This window comes from Brassica oleracea, chromosome C1 (genome assembly GCF_000695525.1).
Source record: "Brassica oleracea var. oleracea cultivar TO1000 chromosome C1, BOL, whole genome shotgun sequence".
Taxonomy (NCBI): Eukaryota; Viridiplantae; Streptophyta; class Magnoliopsida; order Brassicales; family Brassicaceae; genus Brassica; species Brassica oleracea.
In genome coordinates, this window is record NC_027748.1 from 11,578,765 (window position 1) to 11,590,237 (window position 11,473).

General features: G+C 39.4%; 2 protein-coding genes across 3 annotated transcripts in view; both read right to left on the minus strand.

Moving 5' to 3' along the window:
• Nucleotides 1-547, minus strand: LOC106307117 (the record flags this gene model as incomplete). The annotated part of the gene is given in 1 exon segment (XM_013743994.1): nucleotides 1-547. A coding segment is annotated over 1 exon segment (448 nt), but the record flags the coding sequence as incomplete, so codon positions are not given.
• LOC106307095 (squamous cell carcinoma antigen recognized by T-cells 3) overlaps nucleotides 1-6,285 on the minus strand; it is a 30,183-nt gene extending 23,898 nt beyond the window's left edge. Inside the window, exons 1-16 of one of the 2 annotated variants that reach the window (XM_013743970.1) lie at nucleotides 5,977-6,285; nucleotides 5,682-5,815; nucleotides 5,507-5,561; nucleotides 4,983-5,198; nucleotides 4,525-4,800; nucleotides 4,237-4,371; nucleotides 3,994-4,119; nucleotides 3,773-3,817; nucleotides 3,574-3,678; nucleotides 3,222-3,364; nucleotides 2,963-3,086; nucleotides 2,638-2,712; nucleotides 1,992-2,345; nucleotides 1,804-1,896; nucleotides 1,400-1,544; nucleotides 1,065-1,312 (exon numbers count right to left, since the gene is read on the minus strand). In XM_013743970.1, the coding sequence (XP_013599424.1) occupies nucleotides 1,080-1,312; nucleotides 1,400-1,544; nucleotides 1,804-1,896; nucleotides 1,992-2,345; nucleotides 2,638-2,712; nucleotides 2,963-3,086; nucleotides 3,222-3,364; nucleotides 3,574-3,678; nucleotides 3,773-3,817; nucleotides 3,994-4,119; nucleotides 4,237-4,371; nucleotides 4,525-4,800; nucleotides 4,983-5,198; nucleotides 5,507-5,561; nucleotides 5,682-5,815; nucleotides 5,977-6,174 (2,457 nt within the window). In that variant the 5' untranslated portion in view covers nucleotides 6,175-6,285 and the 3' untranslated portion in view covers nucleotides 1,065-1,079. Of the gene's footprint in view, nucleotides 1-883; nucleotides 1,313-1,399; nucleotides 1,545-1,803; nucleotides 1,897-1,991; nucleotides 2,346-2,637; nucleotides 2,713-2,962; nucleotides 3,087-3,221; nucleotides 3,365-3,573; nucleotides 3,679-3,772; nucleotides 3,818-3,993; nucleotides 4,120-4,236; nucleotides 4,372-4,524; nucleotides 4,801-4,982; nucleotides 5,199-5,506; nucleotides 5,562-5,681; nucleotides 5,816-5,976 lie in introns of those variants that run through there. The other variant, XM_013743963.1, reaches the window with a different exon arrangement.
• Between the last annotated feature and the right edge of the window lie 5,188 nt (nucleotides 6,286-11,473).

An 11,473-nucleotide genomic window follows, 5' to 3' on the forward strand; every position in this document is an offset into this window, starting at 1 on the left:
AAGGGAAGAAACAACGAACTACATTTGAGCTTAACTCGATAACACAACCGAATATTCCCACTGATGATCTCTTGGCTGGAGCTGCTTCTACGATAATAGGAACATGACAACTTGGATTCGGGACCATGTACTGCTGATAAGACTGATTGATGCGAAGATCAGACACTTGAGACAAGGGTTTTATCTCGACGATGGTTTCTTCTTGTTTCTGAGGCAACGGAGTGTTCCAAGGAGATGCTAATGATGTCTCTGGCGCATAAAGACGCTGAGTTTCATCGAACCAAAACGAGAGAGGAGGTGCTGTTGGCTCAAGAAGAGGAGCTGAAACTGCGGAGGAGGAGTACTCACAATAGCATTGGTGTGGCTGAGAAGATGAGGAAGCTTGCTTGTGTTTCTTCTTCTTTCTTGACCAGAACTTGAGCTTCTTCACTGCTTTCATAACCTTCATTGGATGGATACTCCTTTAGGCTTAAGAAAATGGTACACTGCTGCCTTTTTGTATCAAAAGGTGATTATTTTGTAACCGTTGCAACAAAAAAAAAGTCAAAATGAGCTATAATCAAATCTTCTTTAGCTTTTTGTGATTTTTTTCAGTTTTTGTGACCGTTTTATTATCACCATCTTGCAGAGGCCCCACACACCACACCTACCATTAATGATAACGACATTCTCTATCTAAATGCAAGTTATGTCGATACGTTCATCTTTGCCCATCACCACCAAAGATTACCTCTAAATTAAAGTAAAACTATCGGTGAAGCTCTTTAAACACATGGTTATATATGGCTTTAACATCAAACGAAATACCAGAAGCAGAAGATTTACGCATCCTATGGACGGATAAAGACATGATGGCCGGACTGAAAACATGGTCATCTTGCAATAACTTCAAATTGTATATTTAGTTATTGAAAATTATCTAATTATCTCAACACAAACGAGAGCTTCAGATGCGACATTGTCAGTCTACAACAAAAGATTGGTTCAGAGAGTGTGTTTAGAAAAGAAGAACAAGAAAGTTGTATCCAGGGGAAGAGAAGAGAAGGGACCAAAAGCCCAAAAGCCCAAAGCCCAAAGCCTTACTTTTTAAGGAACATATTCCTGAACTCGTCATGTGATTTTGGCGTCTCATCTGCTGCGATGGGTTTGGGTGTCGTGAAGCCGAGTGCTTTAACAGTTCGTGGGATGGCGAACGTGTTCTTACCCCTCACCTCCACTTCATTTCCTCGCTTTTCACCCTCTGTTTCGCCATCAAGAGGTGCTTTCGCCTTGTCAGAAACCTGGGATGTGTCCTTTGAATTCCCCGAACCTTCTGTGGAAGCAAATCATACCAAGGTTAATATTATTTGCACCACAAGTAGCTACGTAATTAATAAACTAGAAAGACAGAGATTCTCACCATTTCCACGCCGAGTGAAATCTTTTTTACCCTTCTTTGGATTTGACCGTGCTATACTGATCTTCTTACCAAGTAACATCTTTCTGTTTTTTGCTATAGCTGCTGCAAGGTGCTCATCATCCACAAAGTCAACGTATGCCAGTCCCTGAGAGATACAAGAGCATCAAGCAATCCACAATATTGGCATGCTTCACTAAAACAAATAGTCGTTGGCAGTATGCATTTAATTGCTATCTATGGTGAACAGTTTCCAGCAACAACCGCGATGGAAAGATCTAGTTGCTTATTATCTATTACAAACAGGATTTCATCTAAAGCATGACCACGCGGAGATTTTCAGATTCATTAACAGTAACAGTAAATAATGACATCACATATTATGAAGGTGTGTTCGACAGACATACCCTTGGTTTTCCAGTGCCTTTGTCATGGAGAATGCGAATGGAAGCAACACCACCAACATCGCTAAAGAACTTGCGTATATCTTCCTCTTGCGCCTGCCAAAAACAGCATAACCTGTATCAGAATGTCCCACATTTTTTTTCCAATACGTCTACTTCGTAAATTTAACATGAAGCTCATATATACTTAACTTAGGACTGAGATTTGAAAGAAAAGCTGTACACTCGTCTGTGAAGATTTTCGGCTTCACTGGTTTAGCGCCTTCTGACTCTTCTCTCTTTGAATCAGCTGCTTTTTCAGTCTCTGACTTACTTTTTTTGTTTGGTACAGTTGCAGTCTTACCTTCTGCTTCCTCGTCATTCATCTTTTGACCTTTACTCTTTTGCCGCTTAGCAGAAGACTCTTCTTCTACATTCGGTCCAGCTTTTCTCTTTTCACGTGTACTCTTTTGTGGGTTATGCTCTTTTACGCCGGCTGACGGTTTGACAGGTGCAGACTCTTGTTGTAGCCTTATCAGTTGTAGCTCTTCCAAGCGGGGTGTTACCTAAGGAACAAAAAACCAGCAAATCATATAATTTACGGCTTCCACAATTCTTCTCCATGTTTTTTAGCGCGAATGCATTGCGTTTAAAATAAGAACATCAGATTCAGATATAGTGAAACTGTATTTAGGAAGCCAAGAGTAGTGCGGTGAACAGGAATCTAATAATTTATCAGATTGAACTTGACGTATTCATCACATCACAGTTAGCATCAAAACCAAAACCAAAACCAGCTAACATAAATTAATATTTACCATTATCTAGAAAAGAAGGATAATAGTAAACAATAAATACCTTTTGAACGGCATGGTCAAAATCTTCCAAAGCTCCACGCTCCCTTTCAAAGCGTAACCATCCATGGCATATATCCTGGAAGATTGTCCTTCTTAGGAAATGATATAGGCGTATAAAAATTCGACATGGATACTTAGTCATACGGTGCATTCAAATTTCAAGTTGCCACCTTCATACATAATTTATCTACTATCTATCAATAATAGTCTCTGCCGTCTTAGTTGCATGTGAAGCTAAAGAACATGTTGTCAGAGCCAAGTCCCTACTTCGATAACAAAACAAAAGTAAGAGTAACACATAAAACAAGAAAGAATAGAGTGCATACTTCTGAGCCAGTCCCATCAAACTTTCTTGTATAGCACCTCCGGTAAATAGACCTAGCTTCCTTTACGTGCCCCAAGCGCACTTCCATATCAATGTATGCCTGCCAGGCTGCTAGCATCCCACCACTGGAGAGAAGGAAGTAACATAAATCATAATGGACCATGCCGCATTCTGACAAGTGACAAATGATGTAATCTACCTGTATTATTTAAAGTTTAAATCTATAATAAATCATATATAAAGGATATAGCTTGCAAAACCTCTTTTTCAGAAAGCTATCCCAAACACCTCTTGCTCCAGCTAGATCTTTTCCAATATTCAGTTCCAAGTTGGCCCAATAAGCATGCAAACGCACCAAACTGTCTGTATTTTGCATCTGGGGCGTTAGATAGTCTGATGCTTGCTGATAGGAAAGAAATTTTAAGTTAGTTCAGAAGAGGTTCAAATCATTTGAAAAGTTAAACACAATACCATGTTTACAAACAAAAAACCTAGACAGCCTTTCAAATGGAAAGATACAACTAACTAAAAGAACTGCTAACCATACAAAGATCTTTAAAGATGGGAACAGATATTTGAGGATATTACTGATGGTAAAAGCAACATACAAACCTGAAAAGTTTCTCTTATCAGAGAATAATCCAAAGTCTCTACCATCGAGGTTGAAATCATTCTCCTTCTCAGGCCATCTACTCGAGTGAGGTATAATTCCAGGTACTGATGAGGAACATCTCATAAGAATTACATTGAATAGAGTGAATGGATACATGCTAGAAAATAGATAAGAAAATCATGGAAGCAAAAGTTGTACCTCCTCAAAAGAGGAAAAGGTGCACTGCAATGACTTCTCAAAGACCTGTATGAAACAATTTGAATAATAGGATATTTCTCAGCATAACTTTCTGAAAATCTCATAGCATAAGCACGAGATATGGTAAAAGAAAGATAACAGGGATAAATCAATGTTGGGGCGAGTATCCTTTCCTTTCAATATATTTATTTTGATTTTTCATTCAAACAAATGAGACTTACAGCATAAATATCGTTTTCGGATGCAGAACCACGCTCTAAAGCAAGCAAATAACGAGTCCAAAGATCTCCAGTCCAAGGGCAACTTCTAGTCGCCCTAGAATAAGCATGCGTTATAGCTTTTCCAACCTGCGCAGGAAGTTCATAGTAAAAATGAAGCAGAAAGTGTTAGAGAAAAAACAATATAGAAGAAGTGATATACTGAGAATAAATCCCACAAAGAAGCTACAACAAGAGATGAATAACCTTCAAAGTTTTATCAAGATAGCTGGTGTAGTCTATCCACAAGTCACTTGAAACCGGGAATTCAGCCACAGCGCGTTCGTATATAGCTTGAACTCGGGTAGGATCTCCAGACGTCTGCTCAAACTTAATGTAACTCTACAAAATAAAATACAGTCATCAGGTTTCCAAATAGACAAGTCTCTAGATTCAGATCCGTCACGCAATACGATTACAGATGGTAGGCATACTATAATTCAACTTCAACACAGCATATATACCAATATTAACTGCACAATAAGCCATACGCACCATGAAATGCTGAAACTTTTCCGTGTCCGATAAATCTTTCTTAGATATGTTCTCTTCAAGATGGGCACGTTCACTATACATCTGTTGTGCCTTCTTGTTTGCAACAGCAACCTGGGGAGAAACCTTACTCAAATCATCAGATCCAATATCAAGGTCAGTGCCCTGTTCCAACTCCCAAGCCTTATATGTAATAAGGGTGGAGCTTAAATCTTTCAGCGGAACAGACAGGTGACGGTGAAATATGCTTCGAATCCTTTGTATCTGTTTATTCCTCTCCTGCAAAATAAAACGAGCTCTTAGTAAATTCAAAGAACTATAAACAAATGTAACTTTATGAAAAAATTGTTCTCCCGCATCTATCTCATAGAGGAATCTTCCTCGGACACAAACCTCGCTAACATGCTGCTAGAATGCAGTGAATAAAACGTAAATAACAAAATCAAGAAAATAAATCCCACCTCAAGGTCAGCCTTGTCAATAGTGTCTAAGATGCCTTGCTCAAACTCTCTATATCCTTCCCATATTCTATTGCCTTGAGTAACATGGAATCCCGCAGCCGGAATAGCACGTTCAAAAAGATTCCTCATTTTTGAGATACCATCAGGTGTATACCCATTAACGGACGGATCAAACTCTCGCAAAAAGTTCAGGTAGTCACACCAAAGAGACACAGACTGCATACAAGAACACATATTAGCTTATTAATTCAAACTGAAATGAACCATCAGTCGAAAAAATATCATAAAAGCCTCAAAGGTAGACGGACTCTACCCACAAGTACTCACGAGTCACTACTCACAATCAATAGAAGACGAAAATGAAAAACTAATATATACAAGATTCTTCAAGACTAAAATTCGAAACAGCATAACCAAGTATATCTACATAGTCAATCTATCTAACAAAACCCTTCCAAAAAATGGTGATGATAATCAGAAAGCCTTTGTTCCAGATGTTGTTTCCAGTGGAGAAGAGAACATACCTGATAATCAGAAATCCCTCGTTCGTAAAGCTTCACAATTTCAGGCACATTATCACTGCAGAATGAACCGTAAACAAAGAATGATTAAAGCAAAAGCAAGTGATGCCTAGGATGAAAACGGAAGCACGAGCAATAGATCATATTAAGAGACAAAGAACAGCAGATACTATCTTACCTAGAGGCTAGAGAAGCTTCATCCCTCGCCCATTCAAGCCACAAAGAAGGACTCAACGGAAACATAGCACTCATAGCTTCCCTTGCTTGTCTTAGCTTCTCAAGGTTCGCAGTTTTCCTTAGAAGCTTTATATACTGAAACAAGATTGCAAAAAAAAAAGTTTGAAAACCTCTAAGCATACAAACAAACAATCTATATATCTCCAGCAAGAGAGAAGAAATAGAACAAATGGAAGAACTATTCAAAGTTTCTCAATCACATGAGCAAAAAGGAAGGAAGAGGGGGTGACTATTACTTGGACATAAGCATCGTAGTTGTAAGGATTGGCGGAGAGCTCCGACTCTAGGGTTTCAATCTGGTGATTAGACTCGGCCTCATCCTCCGATTCGGAATCGGACTCGCCGGAATCATCCGACGAGGGTGGGATAGGGTTTACGGTTGAAGCGTCTTCCATCTTCTGATCGCTGCTAACGAGTAGCTCACTGTCATCCATCTTCAGAGTTTCTCGAGCTGTTAGCTTTTAGGGGTTTTAAAATCTGCGGTTTTTTTTGCTCTCTGTTACAAACAGTGGCTGACGAACTCCTCCGTCGTCGAGTCTGGAGCAACTAAAATCAATTTAAAAGCTAGCTGAACCGGTTTAAAGAAGTCTCACTAAACCAGTTTTGTCAACTTTGACCTCAAATTGATATTCTAGAGCCCTTTATAGGCCCAGAAAGAAAACAAGCCTTTTTAATGAAATTTTCTTGGTCTAGGTTGGTTTAGAGTAGACCAAATTGGAATTCAATTCTCGGAAGTCGGTTCCATCCGTTTCGACGGGTCAGCTTTGTTGACTTTCTAAACCGGTATACTAATCACTCGGCTGAACGTACTTTCCTAGACCAACTCGGTTTACCACCAACCGAACCGGTTCTTTCCAATTTCTCAAATTAGTTCAAAACATGTCAATGGGACCAAGTGCGTGCTCTTTTCAGTGTGAACTTAAGCAACGCAAATAGAATCATTAAGAACCAAGTGAAACCATAAGATGAGTATTAGAGTATGAATGTGGTTTAAATGGTTTATTTCGGTTTAGTTGTCAGTTAGACTTAGACCGAGAACCTTATCACTATATAAGTGACGTTGTACACATTTGGTTGACTAAGATGAATACGAGAGAAAGTTTGTTACATTATCTTCTTCGTTTATTTCTTTATCTCTAAGCTCTAACATGGTATCAGAGCATTGAGGCTCGAAACCTCAATCGGTCCGATTCGTTTTCTCCTTTCGTTTTGACCTCGATTGATCGGTGATTCTCCCGATCGATCACTCTTTTTGATTCTCTTGATAGATTCATCGTTTATTTCACCGAGAATCACAAATATCAGGATCGAGCTACTACGATGGTGACTAGTTGAAGAACTACGCGTCGCCTTGGTAAATCAGTGGCTTCTTCAGCTCGCCGTTCTTCTGTTCCTGAAGAATCGTCTCCGGTATCATCTGACACGGACGATCTTTCGCTGAACAGCATCCACTCATCGTTTCATCTCACGAGTGGAGATAATCCAGGTATTTCTATTATCTCTGAAAACCTTGATGGAACGAACTATGATAACTGGAGTATTGCCATGAATATAGCTCTAGATGCGAAGAATAAGCTTGTGTTTGTTGATGGATCTTTGGTTAGACCTCTTGAATCTCATCCTACATTTCGGATCTGGTCTAGATGCAACTCAATGGTAAAGTCATGGATCCTGAACACAGTTTCGAAGCAAATTTACAAGAGCATACTTCATTTCAACGATGCATCTGAGATATGGAAGGATCTACAAACTCGCTTTCATATTACGAATCTTCCCCGTTCGTATCAGCTTTCCCAACAGATTTGGTCACTTCAACATGGACCAATGGATCTTTCAACGTATTATACTACCTTGAAGACTCTTTGGGATGAGTTGGATGGAGCTAATTGTGTTACTACCTGTCGCACTTGTGACTGTTGCAAGGCTACTGCAACAAAGGCAGATCATGCTAAAGTTATAAAGTTTCTTGCTGGATTGAATGAGTCTTATGCAGTTATTCGAAGTCATATCATAATGAAGAAGAATGTACCTGAGTTGGCTGAGGTCTATAACCTTCTTGATCAGGACCATACCAGAGGAATATCATTCCGGTCCACAATGCTTCTGCTTTCAACATTGCTGCGTCTATACCTTCAGTCAATGCTACTCAGACTAACTACATTCCGAGGCAGAATCGACCAGTCTGCTCACATTGCGGATATAATGGTCATACAGCAGATACCTGCTATAAGATTCATGGTTATTATGTTGGCTTTAAGCACAAGATGAAACAACAACCTGAGAAACCGCATTACAACAAGCACTCTGGCAATCCAAAACCTCTTGTTGCTCAACTTGCTTTGGATTCCACTTCCTCAAATATGCTCAACAGCCTCACAAAGGATCAGATTGAAGGTGTGATTGCCTATTTCAACTCCCAGCTTACACCAACACCAGCTCAAGTGAATTGTGTTTCGACTTCTGGTAGCACAATCACGACTTTGCCTGGTATGAATTTTTCCTCCTCTACGTTATGTTTCATTGGCATGCTGCGAGCGACGAAAAATGTTTTATGTGCTGAATCTTGGATTGTTGATAGTGGAGCAACACACCATGTTGCTCACGATAAATCTTTATTTGAAGAACTTTCTGAGTCAATGAATACCTCAGTGACTCTTCCTACTGGTTTTGGAGTTAAAATAGCTGGTATGGGCAGAGTTCGTTTGAGTGATACAATGGTGTTGAATAATGTTCTGTACATTCCAGACTTTCGACTCAGTCTAATGAGTGTAAGCCAGACTACAAAGGATTTGGGATATCAGATTATCTTTGACCCGGATTCTTGTATGATACAGGATCTTACCAAGGATCTGATTTAAGGGTGATCAGATTTCAAACCTGTATGTTCTTGACGTTGCTGGTGTTGCTGCTCCAAGACCGCTTCAAGAACATTTTGCTTCTGTTTCACATGTTGTTCTAGATTCATGTTTATGGCACAATCGATTGGGTCATCCCTCTATATCCAAAACAGATTCAATCATTGATGTACTTGGATTGAAACAAAAGAATAAAGGTGTTTTTCATTGTGATATTTATCCTTTGGCTAAACAAAAGCGCCTTCCATTCCTTTCACAGAACAACATGTCTGATAATGCGTTTGATCTTCTACACATAGACGTATGGGGTCCATTCTCAACATCAACTATAGAGGGTTATCGGTACTTCCTTATAATTGTGGATGATCATACACGCTTGACATGGATCTATCTACTCAAAACAAAGACTGAAGTAATCACTATTTTTCCGGAGTTTCTTACCATGATTGAAACTCAGTATAAAACGGTTGTCAAGGCTGTCAGATGAGACAATGCGCCTGAACTGAAATTTACAGAGCTGTTCAAGAAGAAATGTATTATGCCATTTCATTCTTGTCTTGAGACACCAGAGCAGAACTCTGTTGTTGAGAGGAAGGATCAACATATTTTGAATGTTGCAAGAGCTCTTATGTTTCAGTCTCAGATACCTGTGGAATTTTGGGGGGAACTGCATTCTTACTGCTGTTTTCATCATCAACAGATTGCCTTCTCCGTTATTGAAAGATAAAAGCCCTTTGGAGATTCTTACTTCTAAGAAGGTTGATAACTCTGGTCTTCGTGTCTTTGGTTGTTTGGCTTATTGTTCACCATCACCTAAGCAACGCAATAAGTTTCAACCTCGTTCCCGATCTTGTGTATTTCTTGGTTACCCTGCCGGTTACAAAGGATACAAAGTAATGGACTTGGCGACTAATGAAACATACATTTCATGGAATGTTATCTTCCATGAAGACATCTTTCCTTATGCTAAAGGTCAAGATAGTATCTACACATACATTTTTTCTTCTGCTTCAACTACATCTGCAACTGCATCTGCTGCAGGAGGAATTGAAATTCCTATCAAGATACATGACTTTCCCGTTGATAGTGTCTCCTCTGCAAGTAATGAATCCAATTCTAAGGTTGATACTACGAAGACAAAAAGACTTTCAAAGCTACCTTCACACCTTCATGATTACTACTGCCATATCAGTGAAGCAGATACAGATATTCCATATCCACTCTCCGCATATGTGTCTTATAACAATCTCTCTGAAGAATATAAGGGTTACATCTGTGCTATTGCTCTTCATCCGGAACCTACTTCATTCACTCAGACCAAACGTTTTGATGAGTGGTTGCAGGCCATGAATGAAGAACTTATGGCTCTGGAGAAATCAAACACTTGGACTATCTGTTCCATTCCACCTGATAAGCATGCTATAGGTTGTAAATGGGTATACAAGATAAATGTCAATGCAGATGGGACTCTTGAAAGATATAAAGCCCGACTGGTTGCCAAAGGTTATACTCAGCAAGAGAGTATTGATTTTGTGGAAACCTTCTCTCCGGTGGCGAAAATGACAACAGTCAAGACACTACTTGCTGTTTCAGCTGCTAAGAATTGGCATCTCACTCAGCTTGACGTTTCTAATGCCTTCTTGAATGGGGATCTTCATGAAGAAATCTATATGACTTTGCCTCCGGGATGCACATCAAAGCAGGGGGAATCTCTACCTGCTAATGCTGTGTATCGTCTCAACAAATCTCTATATGGCCTGAAACAAGCTTCTAGACAGTGGTTTTTGAAATTCAGTGCTACTCTTCTTAACTTGGGGTTTAAGAAATCGCATTCAGATCACACTTTGTTCATCCGCAACATTAATGGTCAATATATAGCCGTGTTGGTCTATGTAGACGACATTATTATCGCTAGTAATGTCACTCATGAAGTTGATCAGTATCGCTAGTAATGTCACTCATGAAGTTGATCAGTTGAAGTTTGATCTCCAGAAATCATTCAAGATCAGAGATTTGGGAACTCTGAAATATTTTCTCGGCCTGGAAATTGCTAGAACTAGCAAAGGCATTTCTCTTTGTCAGTGCAAATATACTTTGGGATTGTTGGAAGATTCAGGATTGTTGGCGTGCAAGCCTTCTGTTGTTCCAATGGATCCTAGCATCAAGTTAGTAGGCGATTCTACATAACCTTTACTTGAAGATGCGTGTGCTTATAGGCGTCTTGTTGGTCGCATGATGTACTTGACCATAACACGACCTGATATCACTTATGCAGTAAACAAGTTATGTCAGTTTACATCAGCACCGAAACCATCTCATCTTCAAGCTGCCTATAAAATACTTCATTACTTGAAAGGCATTATTGGTTTTGGACTCTTCTACTCCTCCACATCTGATCTTGTTCTTAAAGGATTCACTGATGCAGATTGGGGTTCATACGCTGACACGAGACGTTCCACATCAGGTTACTGTATGTTTCTTGGTGATGCTCTCATCTCGTGGAAATCTAAGAAACAAGACGTGGTTTCTCATTCTTCTGCGGAATCAGAGTACAGAGCTATGGAATTTGGTTCACGTGAAGTTATCTGGCTGTATCATCTCTTAGAAGATTTACAATCTCCACAAGATGGTCCCATTGCATTTTATTGTGACTCTACTGCTGCTATACACATTGCGAACAACTCGGTGTTTCATGAGAGAACGAAACACGTTGAACGGGATTGTCATCAGATTCGGAACAAGATTGAAGCTGGCTATATCAAACATTCTCTCTCCTCTTTTTTTTTTTTTTTTTGTTATTACAGAAAGGTTTAATTTTTTTTTTCGTTTCCTGATGATGGCTTTTGTTTTTTTCTGATGATGGGTAGAGCCTCATAAT